The 23,971-nt window shown below is 40.6% G+C and overlaps 1 protein-coding gene and 1 long non-coding RNA gene across 8 annotated transcripts in view; one reads left to right on the forward strand and one right to left on the reverse strand.

Moving 5' to 3' along the window:
* Window positions 1-389: 389 nt before the first annotated feature.
* LOC116549512 lies at window positions 390-7,998 on the reverse strand. Its single transcript, XR_004267914.1, has 3 exons — window positions 7,321-7,998; window positions 5,031-5,204; window positions 390-857 (listed from the first exon to the last, which is right to left on the reverse strand). It is a non-coding gene; the product is annotated as an uncharacterized LOC116549512 (long non-coding RNA).
* Window positions 7,999-8,039: 41 nt separating this feature from the next.
* PDSS2 (decaprenyl diphosphate synthase subunit 2) overlaps window positions 8,040-23,971 on the forward strand; it is a 279,633-nt gene continuing 263,701 nt past the window's right edge. For all 7 annotated transcript variants that reach the window (XM_032275117.1, XM_032275118.1, XM_032275121.1 and 4 more), the window contains exon 1: window positions 8,040-8,635. In XM_032275117.1, the coding sequence (XP_032131008.1) occupies window positions 8,340-8,635 (296 nt within the window). In that variant the 5' untranslated portion in view covers window positions 8,040-8,339. The remainder of the gene's footprint in view (window positions 8,636-23,971) is intronic.

The following is a 23,971-nucleotide window of genomic DNA, read 5'->3' on the forward strand; positions in this document are numbered from 1 at the left end:
CATCTAGCATGAAACTTTAAGTTAAAACTAACAAACCACTGTTAATGGACATGTTTTTATGAATACATATATTATTAAATTATATTTTTGCAAAGTAATGGGAATGACAAATATGAGATTCAGGATAAAGATAACTTTACGGGTGTGGTGGCTCATGCCTGTAATCCCAGCACTTTGGGAGGCATGGGCAGGCAGATCACGAGGTCAGAAGATCGTGACCATCTTGGCTAACACGGTGAAACCTTGTCTCTACTAAAAATGCAAAAAATTAGCCGGATGTGGCAGCATGCGCCTGTAGTCCCAGCTACTCGAGAGGGTGAGGCAAGAGAATCGCTTGAACTCGGGAGGCAGAGGTTGCAGTGAGCTGAGATAGTGCCAGCGCACTCCAGCCTGGGAGACAAGAGCAAGACTCCATCTCAAAAAAACAAAACAAAACAAAACAAAACAACAACATGCAAAAACACTTTAGTTTGGTGAAGTAAGAAGAAAGGGATGGAGAAAGGCCACATAGATAGAAGTAAGCTATGATCAATATTCTAGCTCTTGTGTTAGTGGCAGATTCACTTTATGTATTCAATTATACAAAGATTAATAGATAATTGTGTCAGTAATTTACTGCAGCATGACAAATTATCTCATAATTTAGCAACTTAAATATTTGTTATTTCACAGAGTTTCTAGGGTCAGGAATCTGGGTGCTTTGGGCTCAGGGTCTCTCAGGAGGTAACAGTCAGGCTGTCAATCAGAGCTGCAGTCTCTGAAGGAGCTAAAGAATCCATTTCCAAGAAGGCTCATTCATGTGGCTGCTGGCATGAGGCTCAGTTCCTCACTACAGGGCTGCTCCTGAGATGGTTTCCCTGCAGAGTGAGGAGAGAGAAGAGGAGTGAAAGAGAGAGAAACAGAAAGAGAGCAAGACAGACAGAATGAGCAAGAAAATGCCCAAGATGGAAGCCACAATGTCTTTCATAAAACTACTATCAGAAGCGATATACCATCATTTCTGCTGGATGCTACTGATCAAGCAGACCAACCCTAGAACAATGTGGAAGGGGACTCAGGATGTGACTACCAGGAGGCAGTGATTATTGGGCACCATCTTGGAGTCTGGCTACTACCATAATACAATCAAAAAGAACAATGCATAGTCCAATGATGGAATTTTGTCAGGAAGCAATTACATGTACCTGAGGTTGAAAAATAAGTGAATAAATAAACAAAGAGCATTTAGTTCTGAAGGTTACTGAACACAGGGGAAAGAATGAGATGAGTTAGCTTTAATTCTGGCTCTACCACTTTCCAGCTTTACGATTCGGGGCAAATCATTTGACTTATTTCCATTTGTAGAATAGTGATGAGGATACTTATTTATCTTTTAAATTGTTTTTATCATGAAAATACTCGGCCGAGTGTGGTGGCTCACGCCTGTAATCCCAGCACTTTGGGAGGCCGAGGTGGGTGGATCACAAGGTCAGGAGTTCAAGACCAGCCTGGCCAAGATAGTGAAACCCCGTCTCTACTAAAATATAAAAATTAGACGGGTATGGTGGTGGGTGCCTGTAATCCCAGCTACTCTGGGAGGCTGAGGCAGAGAGCTGCTTGAACCTGGGAGGCGGAGGTTGCAGTGAGCCAAGACTGCACCACTGCACTCCAGCCAGGGTTACAGAGCAAGACTGTCTCAAAAAAAAAAAAAATATATATATATATATATACAATACATATAAATATATATATAAATACAGATATGTAAACATATATATATATATAAATACACACAATAGAATACTATAACAAATACCATATGCCCATAATCTAGAACAACTTTATAGATTTTTAACATACTTCTTTCATCTATGTTTCTCTTCCTGAAGTGTCTTAAAGCAAATTCCCAGCATGGTGCTATTTTATCCCTATATACATTAGTAATGCATTACTTAAAAATATAGAATTTTCTATAGATTCACATGTAAAATGAATAACTCTTGTAATACCTAGTATATCAAAACTACATTAAAATTTCTTTTGAGTGTCTCAAAACTTACATTTAACAGAATGAGAATTCAAACAAGGTCTACACATTACACTTGGTTTGCTTTGCCTCTTAAAATGTTTCAATCTAGGGGAGTCCCTTTATTCTCTTCCTCCTCCCTTGTCCTGTTGAAGAAACCCAGGCAGTTGGCTTGCAGACTATCCCACAGGCTGGATTTGTCCATTGACTTCCTTGTGATGCCATTTTACTTATTTCTACCTCTCCTATGTTTCTAGAAGATTGGAAGGTAGTCCTGAAGACTTGATGAGATTTAGATTCAATTGTTTTGGCTAAAATATTTCCTAGGTGGTGGTGTGTACTCCATAAGTACTACTGTACTTCAGAAGGCACAAATGGGTAGACTCCCCACTCGTAGTGACACTGAGATTAACAGCTGCAGGTGGTGTCAGCCTGAGACCTTCATTGCAGAGTTCCCCATCAGCCCCCCATTTGATAATTGTTGCCTAAACCAAATAATTCATGAGGAATTGTAAAATGGTGATTTCCTAATTCTATCTCTTCTCTTTCATTTGATGGAATTATGTTTATAAAGTAGAACTTTCCTTTATCAATCTGGGACTCTGGCTACCCCATTAGAAGTGGCTTGTTCCCTGTTTGACATCCTCTCAGTCCACCTTTTACTAAGGCCACTGATGCAGAAACCTGGTTCCTGCAGGTGTCACCTGAGAGCACCTCTCCTCATCTGCACCGCATACATCTCATTTTCTGTCCCTGAGTTCCTCTGACACCACAAAGGAGGGATATTTGCCTGGCACTCACAAAGGACAGCTTAAAAGTATAAGGAAGGACAGGCCCCAAAGAGGAAACTTGGATTGATGGGAGATGGGAGCTGATAAATAACTGCTCTCTTCTTGCATCAAGCTGACAATTATGAAGTATATTCTACATGGCTCAAGGCCTCATGGCCCACAATGATGACAAACCAGAGAACACCCTTGTACTGACTCTCTCTGTTTCACTCTCCCTAGTCATCCACTTCTGCTTCCTGAGGTCACTGTCCAAAATAAACTACCTAAAAAGTAAGCTCTTGTCTCAGGTTCAACTTTCAAGGGGGTAAGCCAGGCTAAGACATTACTAACTATAATTCACACAGGAAAGGCAGGATAAATGCTCAATTCTTTCATTACATTGCAAATATTCAGAATATTGTCCTAGTTACATATCATAATAAACTCATGGATTTGTATGTAATCAATGAATTCCAATCAGTTGTAGTTCTTACTCTTTGGGTGCTCAGATTGTCCTCTTTTCAGCCAGTGGGAGCTCCTTGATGCGGATCCCTTTGTGCCTCTGACCTGTCCCTTTGAACTTTAATAGCTTCCTTGATTTCTGGCACAAGATGTTCAAGGTTCATCATACACATTTCTTGTCCCAGACTAAAATCTGCCATTCCTCCAAAGAGCCTCGTTTCTTTTCAAAGAAAATGATGTTTTTAAAGTAAAATGTGGCTGGGCCCAGTGGCTCACACCTGTAATTCCAGCATTTTGGGAGGCTGAGGTGGGTGGATCACCCGAGGTCAGGAGTTTGAGGCCAGCCTGGCCAACATGGCAAAATCCTGTCTCTACTAAGAATATTAAAAAATTAGCCGGGTGTGATGGCACGTGCCTGTAGTCCCAGCTACTCAGGAGGCTGAGGCACAAGAATCGCTTGAACCCAGGAGGCGGAGGTTGTGGTGGGCTGAAATCGTGCCACTGCACTCCAGCCTGGGTGACAGAGTAAGACTCTGTCTCAAAAAAAGAAAGAGTAGAATGTGAATATAAGTAATCACTACAAGATTGTCATTACTTGTAAGCCTTTCCAAGGGATAAAGGAAGTAAAATGCTTCTTTTTCCCCCCAGTAATTCTTATTGGGATATAAGAAATACATTTTTTAAAGTAAAGGAATCATAAGTTCATATTCTTTATACTTCAACTTTAATATTACATGGATTCTACTTACTCTGAAAATCATTGTTCCTAAAAACTCTAATAACTGTTTTTACCTATAATATACAAGAATAGTTTGAAAGTACTATAATATCTGCATTTCAACCAGCAATAAGATTATTGACTAAAGCTTAAGATATCTTTGTAGTTCTATATATTCTGAGCATATATTCTATTATGATTGTACAGTGAAAACAATTTTCTAAAGTCATTTGTTTACTTGGTGTGGTTATGCCACCAACTTAATATACAGTTAGATTATTAGTTTGTTTTCAAATTTTAGGAATTGCATTTTTCTTTTAGATTTAAAAGTATTTTGAAAATGGAAAACATATACATGATTCTAAAATCAAAACCATATAGCCAAGGTATATTTAGAGTAGTGTAGCTCCCATGTCTGTCTCCTCCACCTGTTTCCTCCTGTTCCAAATATATGCAAGTATGTATTTGTAGTTTAGCTATCTTACCAAAAAAAAAGCACATATACTGTTCTGCACCTTGGTTTTTTCCTTTTTACACTAACATATATTCTGGAGATCATTTCAACTCAGTGTAAAGAAATGGCCCTCATTCTTTTCACCGTTGCATAGTTTCACTGTGTAGATCTACTCGAGTTTGTTCAACCAGTCTCTTACTTGGGATTACCTGGACGGTTTCTAATCTTTTGCTATTACAAATAATACTGCAATGAATAACCTTGTGCATAAGACATTTTATATTTTGGGATATATTCCTAGAAGTGGGTTTCTAGGGCAAAGGGAAATATATATGTAATTTTGCTAGGGATTATCAAATTCCCTTTCATAACTGCTGTGTACCATTTTTGCATTCTCAATGGCAATATGTGCCATCTCCATAGCCTGCTAACCAAGTAGGTGGTCAAACTTTTGAGTTTTTGCTAGTTTGATTACTTGTTTTCTTTTATCACCTTGGCCCAAGATATACCACGATACTTTCATCTGCCTTTGGAAGAACTCTCTCAGGATAAACAATAGGTGATTGTATTGAGGGTGACAGAAGGAGGTTGGCTGCAATATCTCTATCTATTTCTACTCACCCAATCATGGAAATGCCAGCATCCACAGCATCATCATCCTTGTTAAGACCTTGTATTTTCCAAGGTTGGCTCAGGTTTCTAGCCAAAGAAAAGGACATCAAATATGACCTTACTTCTTTCTAAGGTCAGCAGAGCAGCCAGTAAGTGAGTTCTACTGGTATAAGCCTCAAAATCCTGAAAAAGGTGGAGTAGGAACTGTGATCATTTTTTGTCAGCTTGCGGTCTCCAAAACAACTCCAATGCCAAGGGGAAGTCCCTGAGTGTGACTGAAAGTTTCCACAGATTGTAGAGTGACCACTCTCAAACCTGCAGGGCTCCTCATACCCAGGACCTCTTCTTTTGCTGCTTTGTAGGAGTAAATGTCATGAATGGAGACTGCTTTTTTTCTTTCAGCAGCTCCCGTTTCTCTGTACTGCAGTGGGCAATTTAGCACTCCAGGGGACAGACATTTGGTAATGTTTTGAGGCATAGCTGGTTGTCACAACTTAGAAAGGGGGACTGCTAACATCTAGTAGGTAGAGGTCAGGAATGCTACTAAACACCGTACAATATTCAGGACTCTCCCATTTCCCCTAACGAAAAATTATCTCGTCCAAAATGCCAATAATGCCAAGGCTGAGAAATCCTGCTGTATTCTTCTTTATGTACACATTCATAAACATCCTCAAAATGACTACTATCAGTGGCAGGGGAAGGGCAGAATCACAGAGACTCCCCCTCCCTGTTTCTCCAAAAATCACTGGCAATTCAGAAATCTCTTTAATCATAAAGACTCTAAGGAATTACATATTTATCCGGGAGATTAAAGAACAAATACCATTTTAACCTTCTAAAAACTGATTATTATTAGGTATAATACAACCTTTTAACTTTAAGTATAAAGGAAACTGCTGATTATTTAAAGTAAATGGGACCCAAAGTCCCATGAATAATCAAAAACTTGGTTAATAGAGTATGACCAAAGAATAATGCACTTGGCTTCTGTAGAGAAATTAAAGTACATGCTGTGAATTGGTACTGAGGAAATTGCGTGAAAAGCTATCCTTAAGGAACTATGAGGCTTAAGGAACAGCCTCAGGTGTACAATATATCACATTAGTCTCGATTTCTCTTTGTATTTTCATGACTTCTTTCACCTTGGATAACCCAGAAGCTCTGGCCTTGGAACTTTCTGGAATGGTAAAGTATCTCACTCTCCATGTTTATTTTCATCTACTAACAGACCTGTTATTTTGTTGCCAAGAGTTTATCTCTTTCACAGGAATTATTTTCAAACTTCAGCTTACTTACTTTGAGGGCATAGACTGTGTTTATAATCACCATCACATTAAATAAAATGTGCCCCTGAAAAGTTATACCTAAACTGAATTTTTGTAAATAAAATAAAAAATTTAAATCACAAGGGAAACTTGCTAAAGAGAGTATGAAGCTAAATCTTTTGTAGAGAAAATCATCTTGTTTTGCAATGCGAACAACCACTCTTTAAGTCCCAATTTTTATTTGTAGCTCAAGAGGCTGGTTCAGTATTATGCATGATGCTCATTTGAAAAATACTGAAAGGCCGGGAGCGTTAGCTCACGCCTGTAATTCCAGCACTTTGGGATGCCGAGGTGGGGGTGGGGGGGAGGATTACCTGAGGTCAGCAGTTCGAGACCAGCCTAGCCAACATGGTGAAACCCCCGTCTCTACTAAAAATACAAAAATTAGCCAGGCATGGTGGCGGGCGCCTGTAGTCTCAACTACTTGGTAGGCTGAGGCACAAGAATTGCCGAACCTGGGAGATGGAGGTTGCAGTAAGCTGAGAACCCGCCACTGCACTCCAGCCTGGGCGACAGAGCAAGACTCATCTCAAAAAATAAATAAAAAATAAAAGTTTTAGAGAGTTTAACAAGCTATTTTTAAGAGTGTAAAAAATGGATAATATATCCTTTATTATTAAGAAGGGTTAATACCTGTTTTAGGTGGTAAGAAAGGATGTAAGATCCTAGACACAGTTGAAAAAAACAATAGGTAGCATTACTGAAAAGATAATCACGTTGATTGTTTCTTCTCAGCAATGAGGAGAAAATAGTGGATGGGAGTATATTATTTAGACAGTGTAATCTTTCGGTTAAAATACGGATTCTGAAACCAGATTGTCTGGGCTCACATCCCTGCCTAGTGTGGTCTTGGGCAACTTACACTACTCGACTGCACCTTGGTTTCCTCACAGAAAACACGGATAATACTAATATTATCTACTTAATGAGGTTGGTCTGAGGATTAAATAAAGTAATACATGAACTAGTACGTGAAAAGCACTCCGGTCAGCGATAGTCTTGAATCCTGAGCTCCAGGATAGGCATAAAGAAAAGATGAGACGCAGGGAGCAGGCAACGTTTCATTCTTCCTCTCCGCACCCTTGGGAAGGAGGCACCGCTGTTTCTTTCAGGGCTCAGCGAGGAGGCCAGTAATTCGAAGCTGGATCCGAGGACTTTCCTTGGGACCCCTTGCCGCCTCACCACGCCACCTTTCGTCTGATTGGGCTCTGAGTGCACGAGGGCTCAACCCACGCTCCGACTTAGGGTTTCACCACTGAGCCGTGGCCCCAGCTCCAGGAGGCATTGCAGCCCGAGGGACTGCCTTCACGTCCGGCCACGGCCACTGCCAGGGGCCGGTGGCGACAGCGACGAAAGGCTTCCGGGAGGCACTGGCGCCTCCGCCCGACGCCCTTCCTTGCGGACGAGCCGGGGGCTGACCCTTGTTCGTGACACCAATTCTTAGGCATGGCACTCAGAGCTGGGCGCCGGGGACTCTAATGAATCCAGACTCGGGCCAGGAGCCGTGGGCAGAGGGACAACTAGCAGCCCACAGCTAATCCCCATCACCAGCGATCTTCGTTGGCCAGGTAGGGGAGGGTGGGAGGAGCTGAACCTCGCCTTCCGGGGTTCATCTCCAAAGCACCGCCCTTTCGGGGGCGTTCTCCGGTACGCCGTAAAGCAGAGAGCATTCTTAACAACTCGCCTCCGTCTTTACGGCAGGCCGCATTCCACACGTTTAATATGGCGTTCTCTACATAGGCAGTAGCCGTGGTTTCTACCCCGGGTGGCCGGGAGCAGTGCTGAGCTGGACCTGTAGTTCGCCCAGCCTGGGCTGCAGAAAGCAGCAGTTAAAGTACATTTCTGGTCACGGCTCCAGGAAGCCACCCTCCTCTGAGGGTCAATAGTTGCCGCTTCCTTTTAGTTACTGCAAGTTCCTCCTCTGCCCCTGGTTTGTTACCCGCGCCACCTCTGGATATCCCCAGGTCCCAGACCCTTCCAGACTCAAACCATGAACCTTCGGCAGCTGCTGTTCCGCTTGCCCCATTATCTTGGAGCCTTGGGTTCCCCGCGTCGCCTGTGGTGGTCCCCGTCCATCGACACCATCTTCTCGGTGGGCTCTTGGCGTTGTCAGTCCTCCAAGTCCCCGGCCCACTGGAAACAGGTAGTGTCAGAGGCGGAGAAGATCGTGGGGTACCCCACGTCCTTCATGAGCCTCCGCTGCCTGCTGAGCGACGAGCTCAGCAACATCGCTATGCAGGTGCGGAAGCTGGTGGGCACTCAGCACCCTCTGCTTACCACAGCCAGGTGAGCTACCCCGCTCTCGCTGACACACACGCACTCATTGGAATTCTTTTTTTCTTGCTGGCAGACACGTTCTACCTCTCTCGGACTAGCTCCTGGTTTATCTCTTTTTAGTCCTTCCTTTTTACTCAATCCTCCTAGACGTTCCATGTTGTCTCTTCTCTAGTCCACTTAACATTCTTGCGCAGCTGAGTGGATAAGTGGTTTTCTTTGAGAAACACTTGTATGCTTTCCGCGATTTGGCTTCTTAATTGTTGAGGATGAAGATGCCTCAGTGATTTGTGGAGAAATCGAGCGGGGATGTAGGTTTATTGAGTCACTTCCTGGAATTAAAAATTGGATAGATTAATTTTCTGTCCCACACTGTTCAGGGAAAGTAGGGAGGGAGAGAGAGAGGCTGAAGGTAGATAGTTCTTTCCAATGAATATCCTGGGGTTGAAGTGGGAATTTATCCCATTGGTAGTCATTATCTTCTTGGGATATTTCTCACTTATGCTGTACTACTGCTGTGAAACCTGCCTTTAGGATTTATAAAACCTTTTTTTTTTCCCCACTTAAAAAAATTCCACACCTTCTGATTTGTAGTTAGTTTAAACATACAGCAAAGTTACAAGAAATATACTACAGAGAACATGCTTGCATACCCTATAATCAGATTCACCTACTACGTAGATATATATATGTCTAAATATATGTCAATATACATAAAATACATAAACATACCGATATATATATATATATATGTATATTATTCACATGTATATGTCGTTCTATATTTTTTGTTGGGATCATTTGATTTTAGATTGCATACATCATGATCCTCTTCCCAAAAATACTTCAGTATGTATTTCCTAAGCATAGCAGTAATCTCCTACGTAAGTACACTACAGTTACCGACTTAGGTATATTTAATATTCATACAATACTTTAATCTACCATTTAATTTCAATTTTGTTAATTGAATAATAATGTTCTTTATAGTTTATTTTATTATATTTTATTTTGTTTTATTTTATTTTGTCTCCCAGGCTGGAGTGCAGTGGCATGATCTCTTCTCACTTTAACCTTCACCTCTTGAGTTCAAATGATTCTCCTGTCTCAGCCTCTGAAGTAGCTGGGACTACTGGTGTGCACCATCACACCCAGCTAATTTTTGTATTTTGAGTAGAGACGGGGTTTCACCATGTTAGCCAGGATGGTCTCGATCTCCTGACTTCGTGATTTGCCCACCTCGGGCTCCCGGAGTGCTGGGATTACAGGCATGAGCCACCGGGCCTGGCCTGTTATAGTATTCTTTACCCTGCAGGACACGATTCAGTCCAGGATCAAATATTGCATTTAGTTGTTATATTTCGTTCGTCTTCTTCAATCAGACACATTTTCATATTTCTTCTTGGCTTTTGTGACTAAAGCAGTGGTTCTCAACTGGGGCAATTTTGAGAGGACATTTGGCAATGTATGGAGACATTTTTGGTGGTCACAAATGGAGGCACATTACTGGCATTTAGTGGATAGAGGCCAGGGATGCTACCCTTCAGTGCCCAGGGCAGACCCACAAGAAATAATCAGGTGCTACAAAATGTCAGTAGTGCCAACGTGGAGATATCCAGGACTAAAAGCACCTTTTTTTCTGTTGTTTTTTAAAAGTAATCTTCTATTTTGATATAGTTATAGATTTACATGCAGTTGGAAGAAATAACATAAAAAAATCTAACATATACCTAACCCAGTTTCTCCCAATGGTAACATCTTTTGAAACAATGGTATAATATCATAAGCAGGATATTTACATTGATACAGTCAAGATAAAGAACACATTCATCACTATAAGGATTCCTCATGTTGCTCTTTTTTAGCCACACTCACTTCCCTTGCCCACCCTTTTCTATAGTGTTTGAGGCACCTGTCATTTTCTTACTGCAAAGGTTACCAAATAGCAATAATAAAGTGATTTTATTCTTTGGCATTTTTCCTAGTTATTAGGAATGTCATCTTATGATTAGCTGGAATGTTTTCCAGAGATTCTAGATGATACACACTCAAAACACATACACACACATATATGTTTAAAGCTTAATGAAATGAATAAGCCAAAACTTAAGAACTCCCAAACTTAAGAACTGTAATTTTACCCATCCTGTTGAAGCTAAATATGTACTTCTCAGTGTATCTCTCTGACTCCCACTAAACTGTTTTAAACATTTTTCCTTTTCTTTTTTAAAATTTAAGTTCTGGGGTACATATGCAGATCTTGCAGGATTGTTACATACGTATACACATGCCATGGTAGTTTGCTGCCTCCATCCCCCCGTCACCTGTCACCTGCATTAGGTATTTCTCCTAATGCTATCCCTCCCCAACCTCCCCACTCCCTGCAATCCCTCCCCTAGCCCCCCACCCCTCAACAGACCCCACTGTGTAATGTTCCCCTCCGTGTGTCCATGTGTTCTCATTGTTCAGCACGTGAGAACGTGGGGTTTGGTTTTCTGTTCTTGTGTTGGTTTGCTGAGAATGACGGTTTCCAGGTTCATCCATGTCCCTGCAAAGGACATGAACTCATTGTTTCTTATGGCTGCGTAGTATTCCATGGGGGTATATGTGCCACATTTTTTTTTTTTTTTTCAATTCAGTGTCTAATGTTTCGGCTTCTTCTTTTTTTTTTTTTTTTCTGTGAGGGGCGGGGTCGCCTCTAGGGGCTGGCTGTATAAGAATTTCACACCACGACCAGGCTGGACACCAGTGGCAAGAGGGACTCAGAGAAAGGACTTGAGGCCACGGTTGCACAGGGTCCCTTTGCATGGGACACCTCTTGAGGGTCGGGATGGGGGTAGCGGCATGAAGGTGGGGCTTGGGAGCCAGGCAGAGACAGGTTCAAATTCCAGCTGGCTGTACTGGACAAAGCACATGACTCTCTGTGTCTCCGTTTCCTCATCTGTAAAGGGAAGGTGATTTTAACTTATGATGTTATAGCAAAGGTAGGGTGAGCTGGTGGGGTCAGGCAGGCCCAGTGAGGAATAGCCATGGGATTTCTTTTCTTTTTTCTTAAAAAAAAAAAAAAAAGAAGAAAGAAAGAAAAAAAAAGAGTGAAGGAGAGGAAGAAAGAGAAAGAGGACGAGGGAGAGAGAACAGGGGTGTTGCTTTATTGCGCCACATTTTTTTAATCCAGTCTATCTTTGATAGGCACTTGGGTTTGTTCCATGCCTTTGCTGTTATACACAGTGTTGCAATTAATGTACGTGTGCACATTTTTCCTTTTCAAAATTACAATGGGACCTGGTGTGGTGGCTCATGTCTGTGATCCCAGCACTTTGGGAGGCAAAGTAGAAAGATTGCTTGAGCCCAGGAGTTTGAGACCAGCCTGGGCAACAGAGCAAAACCCTCTGTCTACAAAAAAATAAATTAGTTGGGCTTGGAGGTGCACATCTATAGTCCCAGCTACTTGGGAGGATTGGTTGAGTTGGGAGGTCAAGGCTGTTGTGAGCCATGATTGCGCCACTGCCCTCCTGTCTGGGCAAGAGACCCTGTCTCAAAGTAAAACGAAATAAATAAAATTACATTGTTATTTTTCTAAATAGTAATATTTCATTTTACTGGTTTTTTTGTTTTCATTTTTTTTTTCATTTTACTGATTTCTTTGCAATGTACAAATATAGTTTATTGCATATGGCTCTATGTGACTTTCTTTTTAAAATTCATGGTTTCTGAGATTCATCCATGTTTTATGTTTAACTGTATTTCATTAGGTTTTTACTGGTGTATGAAATTCTATTGTGTGAATGTACCACAATCGTCTTTTTTTAAAAAAATTTTTTGAGACAGAGTTTCGCTCTTGTTGACCAGGCTGGAGTTCGGTGGCACAGTCTCAGCTTGCTACAACCTCTGCCTCCCAGGTTCAAGCGATTCCCCTGTTTCAAGTAGCTAGGATTACAGGTGCCCACCACCATGCCTGGCTAATTTTTGTATTTTTAGTAGAGACAGCATTTCACCATGTTGGCCAGGCTGGTCTCGAACTCCTGACATCAGGTGATCTGCCCACCTTAGCCTCCCAAAGTGCTAGGATTATAGGCATGATCCACCATGCTGGGCCTCACAGTTGTCTTGTAATCAACATTTGGGTTGTTGTTGCATTTTTTTGGTATTATGAAAAATGCTGTTATAAATATGTTTGCATCTCTTTTGGTGTTCATGTCATGAGGATATAAATACAGGAGTGTAATTGCTGGGTGTGCACGTGTTTATCTTTAGAATGCTTTCTAAAGTGAATGTATCAGTTCATACTCTCATAATCAACTTCTGAGTTCAGGTTACTCCTAGTTCTCATAACACTAGAACCAAAAGGTTTCTTATTTTATTTATTTTTTATTTTTTGAGACAGAGTCTTGCTCTGTTGCCAGGCTGGAGTGCAGTGGCATGATCTCGGCTCATTGCAAATTCTGACTACCTGGTTCATGCGATTCTTCTGCCTCAGCCTCCTGTGTAGCTGGGATTATAGGCATGCGCCACTATACCCAGCTAATTTTTGTATATTTAGTAGAGATGGGGTTTCACCATGTTGGCCAGGATGGTCTCCATCTCCTGACCTCGTGATCTGCCCGCCTCAGCCTCCCAAAGTGCTAGGATTACAGGTGTGAGCCACTGTGCCTGGCTAAATTTTCTTAATTTTTGCTAATCCAGTAGGAGGTTTCTTTGTGATTGATGGGAATGATAATGTCAATGATAGGGGCTATACTAATATTAATATATTGCATTGTGAGTATTGTAGTCCATAATAAAACACAGAAGTGAAAAGAGTATAGCTATAAAGAGCCTTATTAATGTGTATATTTCGAGAACAACAGTTCATCTACTTAGTTGCAAGAGCATCAGATGAAGGTTTGGAGAAGATCTCTTCAGAGGCCACCTGGATGAAAGCTTGTGAGACCAATGGTTCTACAACTTTCCTAATTGTTGCCTAACCTGCCTTATAGTCCTACAGTACAGTGGAAGAATTGGAGAGGCACGAAATAAATAAGATTTTGCAAAGCTGTGGTAGCATGTATGAATTGCTGCATTTTGTAAGAGAAGAATGAGCTAACCTGCATATAATTTTATTACATTTACTATGATAATGTGTTGCAAATTATTTAAACGGCCTAAACTCATAGACAGCCAACAAAGAAACCTTTGAGGTATGGATATATATATCTTTATATATCTGTGTATACACTGTATGCAGGTATTTCAGCAAAGGAGCAGGCATTTGATCAGAGGTTAGGCAGGTTATGATTATTGTAAATTGTAACTAAAAATCATGGATTAAGCAGCTGTATTTTTTGTTTTTTATTTTTATTTTTTTGAGGCAGAGTCTTGCTCTGTTGCCCTGGCTGGAGCCATTTACTTTTCAAATAAAGCTACATGGTATGTTAGTGGTAAATCATGTCTAAAGCCCTAAAATTTAGATAAATGGTGATATTGGCAAATGGCAGAAATAAAAAGCACCATAAATTGCTATTCACTGATCTCTTTACCTAAGACATCTTATCAAGAAAAGGGAAAAATGGCCTAGATGTGACATATATTCTTTAATTTAACAGTAAATAAGAAATTAGATTTAAAATCTTGAGGTTTGATGAGGTAATGATTCTGTTACTAGGAATGGAGGAGCAGTTAGCTCATTTTTACTCTTGTTCATCTAGCTTTTCTAGGATCTCTCTGTTGTTAACTATAATTAGATAAATAATCACCAATTAATTTACTAGGTTACTTCAGCTCAGGGGCTTGAGAGCAACCTGGGCAACATGGTAAAACCTCTTCTCTACAAAAGGTTAGCCACGTGTGGTGGTGCATGCCTGTCGTCTTAGCTACTTGGGAGGCTGAGATGAGAGGATCCTTTCAGCCCAGGAGGTTAAGGCTGCAGTGAACTGTGATCATGTCACTGCACTCTATCCTGGGCAACAGAGTGATACCCTGTCTCAAAAAAAAAAAGGAAGTCTAATACATGGACCCTGTCCCTTGATGAGTTGACACAAAAGATATTTACAATTATCTAACAGAAGGAAACAAATGACTTGTCGTTAATGAGCCATTACAATGGCCTGGAATAGTAGAGAACCTTTCATGGAGAAATTGGGACTTCACTGAAGAAAAGCTGGATAAAAATTACATGAATAATCTTTTAGGGTAGTGGTTGTATAATATTTATTTTTTCCTTCATGATTCTTTCTTTTTTCCCCTTTCTTCTCCAGGCTCCCATACCTCTACTAGGTATGGGTAAAACCTTAAAAGCAAGAATAAGGAGTGCAATAAAGTGATCAGCATGAATAGAGCTAGAATAGCCAAAACTAGAGCATTTTAGAATAGCTAAAATATTGGAAAAAGAAAGCATGAGTGAGGAATCATTCTACCTACTGTTAAATCTTACTATATAGCTGCATTAATGAAAACACTGTGGTATTGGCAGAGGAATAGACAGATCAATGGAACAGAATAGAGAACCGAGAAATAGATCAACACAAATAGGCCCAATTGATTTTTAACAAAAGTGCAAAAACAATTCAATGGAGGGAGGATAGTTTGTTTTTTTTTCTTTCCCCCAAGATAAGGCTGGAACAATTCAACATCGTAGGCAAAAGAAATGAACCTTAACCTAAATCTCACACAATATTTTTTTTAAAAAATGTAAAATGGTTTATTTGTGAAACCAATGTCCATTAAAAATAGATTTAAATGTGAAATGTGAAACTATAAAACTTTCAGAAGAAAACGTAGGATAACATCACAGCTGGACACGGTGGCTCACGCCTGTAATCCGAGCACTTTGGGAGGCCAAGGTGGGCAGATCACCTGAGGTCAGGAGTTTGAGACAAGCCTGGCCAACATGGTAAAACCCTGTCTCTACTAAAAATACAAAAATTAGCTGGCCATGGTGGCGGGCACCTGTAATCTCAGCTACTTGGGAGGCTGAGGCACAAGAATCGCTTCAACCCAGGAGACAGAGGTTGCAGTGAGCCGAGACTGCCCCACTGCACTGCAGCCTGGGCAATATAGCAAGACTCAATCTCAAAAAAAAAAAAAAAAAAAGAGAGAAGAAAATATAGCATAACATCTTCAGGACCTAGGGCTAGGTAAGCAGTTCTTAGACATGACACTGAAAACTTAATTCTTAAAAGAAAACAATAATTGGACTTCATAAAAGTTTGAAACTTAACTCTGTGAAAGACCCAAAAGTTTAGCCACAGACTGGGAGAAAATATTTGCAAATCACATTATTCAAAGAAGGACTTGTATCCAGATTATGTAAAGAATGCTCTAAACTCAAGAGGACAGGTATGTTGGCTCATGCCTATAATCCCAGAATTTTGGGAGGCTGACGTGGGTGGATCACTTGAGGCCAAGAGTTTGAGTCCAGCCTGGCCAACATAGTGAAACCCCGTCTCTACTAAAAATACAAAAATTAACTGGGTGTGATGGTGGGTGCCTGTAGTCCCAGCTACTCCAGAGGCTGAGGCAGGAGAATCGCTTGAACCTGGGAGGTGGAGGTTGCAGTGAGATTGCGCCACTGCACTCTAGCCTGGGTGACAGAATGACACTCTGTCTCAAAAAAAAAAAAAAAAAAAAAAAAAACAAAAAACTCTCTAAACTCAAAAAAACAAACAATATGATTAGAAAATGAGGTAAAAAGCCTGGTGCGGTGATTCGTGCCTGTAGTCCCAGTTACTAGGGAAACAGAGACGGGAGGCTCCCTTGAACCCGAGAGTTTGAGTTCAAGGCTGCAGTGAGCTGTGATTGTACCACTGCACTCTAGCCTGGGCAACAGAGCAAGACCTTGTCACACACACACGCACACACACAAAGACGAAAATAAAGTGGGCTAAAAGAAAAACCTATAAAGGTAGCAAGTAAGCATGTGAAAAGATGTTCAACATTATTAGCCATTTGGGAAATGCAAATTAAAATCAAGATGGGATATTACTATGTACCAATTAGAATGGCTAAAATAAAAAATACAATATGTAATCTAGTAATAATGTAGAGAAACTAGATTTCTCATACATTGCTGATGGGAATGTAAAATGATTTTGCCCCTCTGGAAAATAGCTCAGCAATTTCTTATAAATTAAACATGTGGGTGGGCATAGTGGCTCACACCTGTAATCCCAGCACTTTGGGAGGCTGAGGCAGGCAGATCACTTGAGTCCAGGAGTTCAAGACCAGCTCGGGCAATGTGGCAAAATGCCATCTCTACAAAATATGTAAAATATTAGTTAGGTGTGGTGGTGCATGCCTGTGGTCCCAGCTACTTGGGAGGTTGAGATAAGAGGACCACTTGAGGATGGAAGGTGGAGGCTGCAGTGAGCCGTGATTGTGCCAGTGCGCTCCAGCATGGATGACAGAACCAGACCCTGTCTCAGTCAGTCAATCAGTTGATCGATCAATCATTTTAAACAAACACTTACCATATAGCCCAGCAGTCATACTTCTGAGCATTTATTCCAGAGGAGTAAAAACCTATGTCCATATCAAAATCTATACAGAAATGTTTATGGCAGCCTTATTTGTAATAGGCTGCCATAACCTATAGAATTATAGGTTGAAAATCCTACGTATAGGTATTTCTCCTTTGCAGTTAAGTTTCTTGTGTTGATGCCATTTTCATTCCACTGCTTGGATAGGACTGTGTGTTCTTTCTAGAGGAAAGATCCTTTCTTTAGAATGATGTTCCGTAATTTCACCTTGATGGTTTTTGGAGTGGAGAATGAGGGCCTTCTTAATTTAATCCTATATCCTTTATTTTGGGATGATTTTTTGTGTTATTTCTTCCATATCATGATTCCCATCATTTTCTCTCTCATGATGGAATTTTGTAGTTGGTCATTATGAATTGATTCCTCAACATTCTTCCCCTTACATTCATAGTTTTTCTTTCTTTAATTTATCCTCTACATATATTGTTTGTTATACTATTTTAATTTTGTCTTTAATTATTTCCCAACTGGAAACAACCCAAATGTCCTAATGAGTGGTTGAACAAACTGTGGGACATACATAACAATAAAATGCTATTCAACAATAAAAGGAAATAAACCGTTGATACCCACAACAACTTGGGTGAGTCTCAGAGGCATTATTCTGAGTGAAAAAAATCAATCTCATTCCTCAAAAAATTAAAAATAGAATTACCATATGATCTAACAATTCTGCTTCTGAGCCTGTATCCAAAAGAATTCAAAGCAGTGTCTCAAAGAGATATTGGTATACCCATGTTCATAGCAGCAGTATTGACAGTAGCCAAGATGTGGAAGCAACCCAGTTGGTCCATTGATGGTTGAATGGATTAACTAAATGTGATATATACATACTATGGAATATTATTCAGCCTTAAAAAGGAAGGAGGGGCCAGGCACAGGCTCGTGCCTATAATCCCAGCACTTTGGGAAGCTGAAGTGGGAGGACCACTTGAGGCCAGGAGTTTGAGACCAGCTTGGGCAACATAGTGAGAATCCATTTCTATAGAAAAATAAATTAGCAAATTAGCTGGGCCTGGTGGTACGCACCTGTAGTCCCAGCTACTTGGGAGGCTGAGGCAGGAGAATTGCTTGAACCCGAGAGGCGGAGGTTGCAGTGAGCCGAGGTCGCGCCACTGCACTCCAGTCTGGCGCCTGGTGACGGAGTGAGACTCTGTCTGAAAAAATAAAAAAATAAAAAATTAGCTAGACATGGTGTCTCCTAGCTGCTCTAGGGGCTGAAGTGGGTGGACCGTTTGAGCTCACGTGTTTGAGGTTGCACACGTGTCATAATATGGATGAACCTGGAGGATATGATGCTAAATGAAATAAATAAGTCACAAAAGGACAAATACTATGTGATTCCACTTATATAAAGTGTCTAGGATAGTCAGATTTAGAGAAACAGTATGTAGAAACAGAAAGGTGGTCTCTAGACACTGAAAGAAGGGGGAAATGGAGAGTTGTTTAATAGTTATAGGGTTTCAGTTTTGCAAGACAAAAAGTTCTGGAGATTGGTTATACAACACTGTGAGTATACTTAATGTTACTGAGCTGTATACTTAAAATGGTTAAGATGGTAAATTTTATGTAAATTTTACCACAATTTTTTTAAAAAGTCCATCTCAGAATTTAATATGTTGTCTGATTCCATTTATATCCTTTTCAAAATGACAAAACTGTGGAGCTGGAGAATAGTGTTTTCTGAAGTCCGGGACAATATGGGGAATAGGGAGGAGTGTAAATACAAAGAGGAATACTGTGGTAGAACAGTTGGGAGTTTTGTGGTGGTGAGTGCATGAGTCTATACATGGGATAAAATTGCTGCTATGGTTTGTCTGTGTCCCCACCCAAATCTCATCTTGAATTGTAACCCCCTTAATCCCCACATGGGAGGGACCCAGTGGGTAGTAATTGAATCATGTGGGCGGTTTCCCCCAGGCTGTTCTCATGACAGTGAATGACTTCTCATGAGAGCTGATGGTTTTGTAAGCATCTGGCATTTCCCCTTCTGGCACTCATTCTGTCTCCTTGGCACCCTGTGAAGAGGTGCCTTCTGCCATGTTGCAGAACTCTGAGTCAAATCTCTTTTCTTTACCAGTTACCCAGTCTGGGGCATCTCCATCAAGCAATGTGAGAACAGACTAATACTGTAAATTGATACCACAGAGAGTAGGGTGCTGCTGTAAAGATACCTGAAAATGTGGAAGCAACTTTGCAACTGGGTAACAGGTGAGGTTGGAACAGTTTGGAAGGCTCAGAAGATGTGGGAAAGTTTGGAACTTCCTAGAGACTTGTTGAATGGCTTTGATAAAATGCTGATAGTGATATGGACAATGAAGTCCAGGCTGAGGTGGTCTTAGATGGGAATGAGAAACTTGTTGGGAACTGAAGTAAAGGTCATTCTTGCTACGTTTTAGCAAAAAGACTGGCAGCTTTTTGCTCTTGCCCTAGAGATCTAGGGAACTCTGAACTTGACAGAGATGGTTTAAGGTATCTAGCAGAATAAATTTTTAAGCAGCAAAGCATGTAAGAGGTGACAGAACATAAAAATTTAGAAAATTTGCAGCCTGATGATATGATAGAAAAGAAAACCTATTTTCTGAAGAGAAATTCAAGCTGGCTGCAGAAATTTGCATAAGTGATAAGAAGCCAGATGCTAATTGCCAAGACAGTGGGGAAAATGTCTCCAGGATATGTCAGAGACCTTTTTGGCAGCCCCTCCCATCATAGGCCTGGAGGCCTAGGAGAGAAAATTGGTTTCCTGGGCCAGGTCCAGCCCTGCCTGCTGTATGCAGCCTCTAGACTTGGTGCCCTGCATCCCAGCTGCTTTAGCCGTGGCTAAAAGGGGCCAAGGTACTGCTCAGGCTGTTGCTTCAGAGGGTGCAAGCCCCAAGCTTTGACAGCTTCCACGTGGTGTTGAGCTTGCAGTGTGCAGAAGATAAGAATTGAGGTTTGGATATCTCTGCCTAGATTTCAGAGGATATATGGAAATGCCTTGATGTCTAGGCAGAAGTCTGCTGCAGGGGTGAAGCCCTCATTGGAGACCCTCTGGTAGGGCTGTGCAGAAGGGAAATGTAGGGATGGAGCCCCCACACAGAGTTCCCACTGAGGTACTGCCTAGTGGAGCTATGAGAAGAGAGCCAACATCCTCCAGACCACAGAATGGTAGATCCACCAACAGCTCGCACCCTGTGCCTGGAAAAGCCGCAGAGCTCAGTGCTAGCTGTGAAAGCAGCTGAGAGACTACCCTGCAAAACCACAGTGGCAGAGTTGCCCAAGACTTGGGAGCCCAACTCTTGTATCAGTGTGACCTGGATGTGAGACATGGAATCAAAGGAGATCATTTTGGAACTTTAAGGTTTACTGACTGCCCTATTGGACTTGCAGGCAGTATGTAGCCCCTCTGCTTTGACCAATTTCTCCCATTTGGAACAGATGTATTTACGCGATGCCTGTACCCCCATTGTGTCTAGGAAGTAACTCACTTGCTTTTGATTTTATAGGCTCATAGGTGGAAGGGACTTGCATTGTCTCGAATGAATCTTTGGACTTGAACTTTTGGATTAATGCTGGAATGAGTTAAGACTTTGGGGGATGTGGTTGGAAGGGCATGATTGTGTTTTAAAATGTGAGCACATGAGATTTGGGAGGGGCCAGGGTCATAATGTCCCCACCTAAATCTCATCTTGAATTGTAATTCCCATAATTCCCTCGTGTCATGGGAGGGACTAGTGGGAGGTAATTGAATCATTGGGGCTGTTCTCATGATAGTGAATGAGTTCTCACATGATCTGATGGTTTTATAAACGTCTGGCATTTGCTCTGCTGGCACTCATTCTCTCTTCTGCCGCCCTGTGAAGAGGTGCTTTTGACCATGATTGTAAGTTCCCTGAGGCCTCACCAGCCATGTGGAACTGTGAGTCAGTTAAGCTTCTTCTTCTTCTTTTTTTTTTTTTTTTATAAATTACCCAGTCTTGAGTATTTCCTTGTAGCAATGTGAGAACAGACTAATACAATTGCAAAGAACTCTGTACGCCTACACACAGAAAGAATGCAGGTTAAAAGATGATGAAAATGGAGTAAGTTCTGTAGTTAACAATCTATCAGTATCAATTTTTTGGTTTTAATATTCTACAGCTATTACACGATTTCACCATTAGGTGAAGGATACATAGGACTCTATGCCATTTTTGCAACTTTCTGTTTATCTGTAATTATTTCTTATTTTGAAAAGTCTTTTAAAAAAGCACTTCAAATCTAGAGAGAGAGAGAGAGAGAGAGAGAGAGAGAAAGAGAGAGAGAAGAACCTGAGAGACAGAGATGGTTGTGCTGTAGATTCATCTCTGTCAGTACTTACCTGTGTGATCACCAAGCTAGTCATTTTATCTCTCTGGCTTTAGTTTCCCAAGCAATGAGGAAAGGAGTTTGACTAGATGATTTCCAGTAATGTTACCAATTCCAGAGTAGTCTGGAAATTAGTTGTATCTGAATGTGGCAGGTAAGAAAGCCATTGTCAGTTCTCAAGCAGAGAATAAACCAGGTTGAATGAAATGTAATAAGTCTGTAGTCCTTCTTCCACAATTTAAAAATCTGAAAAAACACAATTTTTTTAGACTAACGAATCTGACCTGAACTGATGTGAGACCATTTATAATCTTTATTTATCCCGCTAAATGTGAATATTCATGCATTTGATGCAGAAATATTAAGGCTTTTGATTACAGGGTGCTGCCCAGTTCCTGCTGGAGTGTTGGGTAAAATGCACCTTCCTACAATCAGGACAATTTTGGATTTTGAAAGACATTTGGTTTGGTTTCAAGGACTTTGGATGAGGGATAGTGAACTTGTCCAAGCTGGACAGTGATATGTAGGATGGCCCAGGTATGTGACATAGATTTGTAGGATGGGAGAAACTGAAGGTAACAGCATGGATCAACTGCCCCCTTTCTCTCAGTACAACTTCTACTCAATGGTTTTATTACTATTTCCCTAATTAAATGTAATTATCCACTTTTGAAATATATATAATATATAATTATGTATAATATATAAAATTTATTAAAAAGTATGTATATAATCTAATTACTTAAATTTCTGTATAAATTACTAAAATTTAAGTACTTTTAGTTTTTGCAAATTCACTTCATATAATACCTGCTATCAAGAACTTAAATGCTTTCAATGTCCTATAAAGAATACTTAATTGTTTTAGAGGGAATGACTAATACTTTTCCAAAAGAGAATTGGTTAGACTTTTGTTGTTTCTAAAATATAGCTGATTGTTTGAGTAATAAGGCTTTATTTATTTTCATTAATTACTCTTGACAGATTTGGCTTTTAGGATTAAATTTTTGTTTAAATACTCATTTTGCTTTTGCCTTCAAAACACTATGCTCTCTATTTCAGATTTAGATAGATAGGATTAATTTAGTATCCAGTTATTGGAGACAAATTATGACATTTAGTCTCTTAGGGTGTGTTGATTCCTCTGTAGGGACTTAATGTTCCTAAGTTCACTACAGTTACATGGCTGCCTAAAAAACCTTATTAGTCCTTTTCCGCATAGTAAAATTCTTCAGAGCTCTTTGAATTCATTATTGGAAATTTAATTTTAGTCTCTTCCATGTTTATGAAAGACCTTTTCTATATTCAGTTCTGTAATTACTGACTGAAAACCTACATTACCTATTAAGAACTTTTTCTTGGATGACTAGGAGAAAATTATAAATTTTAATTCATTCCACAAATATTTGAGGTGCTCTGGGCATGGATGTAAAAACAAGAATAAGACCCAGTTGCTGCCGCCCAGGAATTTATGAGAGACAGTATAGTAAGCATGAGCTCCAGAATCAGACTGGTTTCACATCCTGCCTCTCCCACTGTCAAGCTATGAGATCTAAGGCAATTAGATCTTAACTTAAGTTAACTTCTCTGTACCTTAGTTTCTTCATCTGTACATTGAGGATAATAATAATAGAACCTGGTGGTCAGGTGCAGTGGCTCAAACCTGTAATTCAGCACTTTGGGAGGCTAAAGTGGAAGGATTACTGAAGGTCAGGAGTTCAAGACCTGCCTGGGCAACACAGTGGGATCCCATCTATTAAATAAATAAATAAATAAATAATAACCGGGTGTAGTCGTGTGTGCCCGTGGTCCCAGCTACTTGGAAGGCTGAAGTGAGAGGATCACTTGAGCCTGGGAGGTTGAGACTGCAGTGAGCCGTGATTGTGCCACTGTACTCCAGCCTGTGTGACAGAGTGAGATCCTACCTCAAAAATAAATAAGTAATAGTAGCTGTGTCATAGCATTTTATGAAGATTGACTTAATATAGGTAAAGTGCTTAGAGCAGTACCTGGCACATAGGCAAGTACCCAGATATTAGCAATTATCATTATTATAAATTCATTTTAGTGGGGAGATATACACAGAGTACCTTGAGATAAATGCTGTAGTGAACAATGTGTTGTAGAGACAGAGGGAGAAAAAGATCTCTCTCCCTAAAGAAAATGGAAGACTACCAAAGACAAAGTGGCATATGAGTAGGTCATGTGGAATGAAAAAGAGATGACTGAGGCTGGAAAAGAAATTAAGGCATAATAAATTGCTTGGCAAAGTGTAGGAAAAGTTGTAGTTTGGTGTAGACTGAACGTGGAATCAGATGAGGCAAAAGAGATAGACTGGAAATACAGACGTGCACAAAATTACCATGTAGATACTGACGTCAGCCACCTATTTGCAAGTAAACAGTAACATGTACCACTAAGTATTTATTACAGGGGGCTTTCTCCATTCAGCTGATTCTCAGGATCACCCCTGAATGGAGTTGTTATGCAGCAGTAGAATACTTGCAGC

Source organism: Sapajus apella, unplaced genomic scaffold (assembly GCF_009761245.1).
Source record: "Sapajus apella isolate SASKATOON/1434 unplaced genomic scaffold, GSC_monkey_1.0 scaffold6, whole genome shotgun sequence".
Lineage (NCBI taxonomy): Eukaryota > Metazoa > Chordata > Mammalia > Primates > Cebidae > Sapajus > Sapajus apella.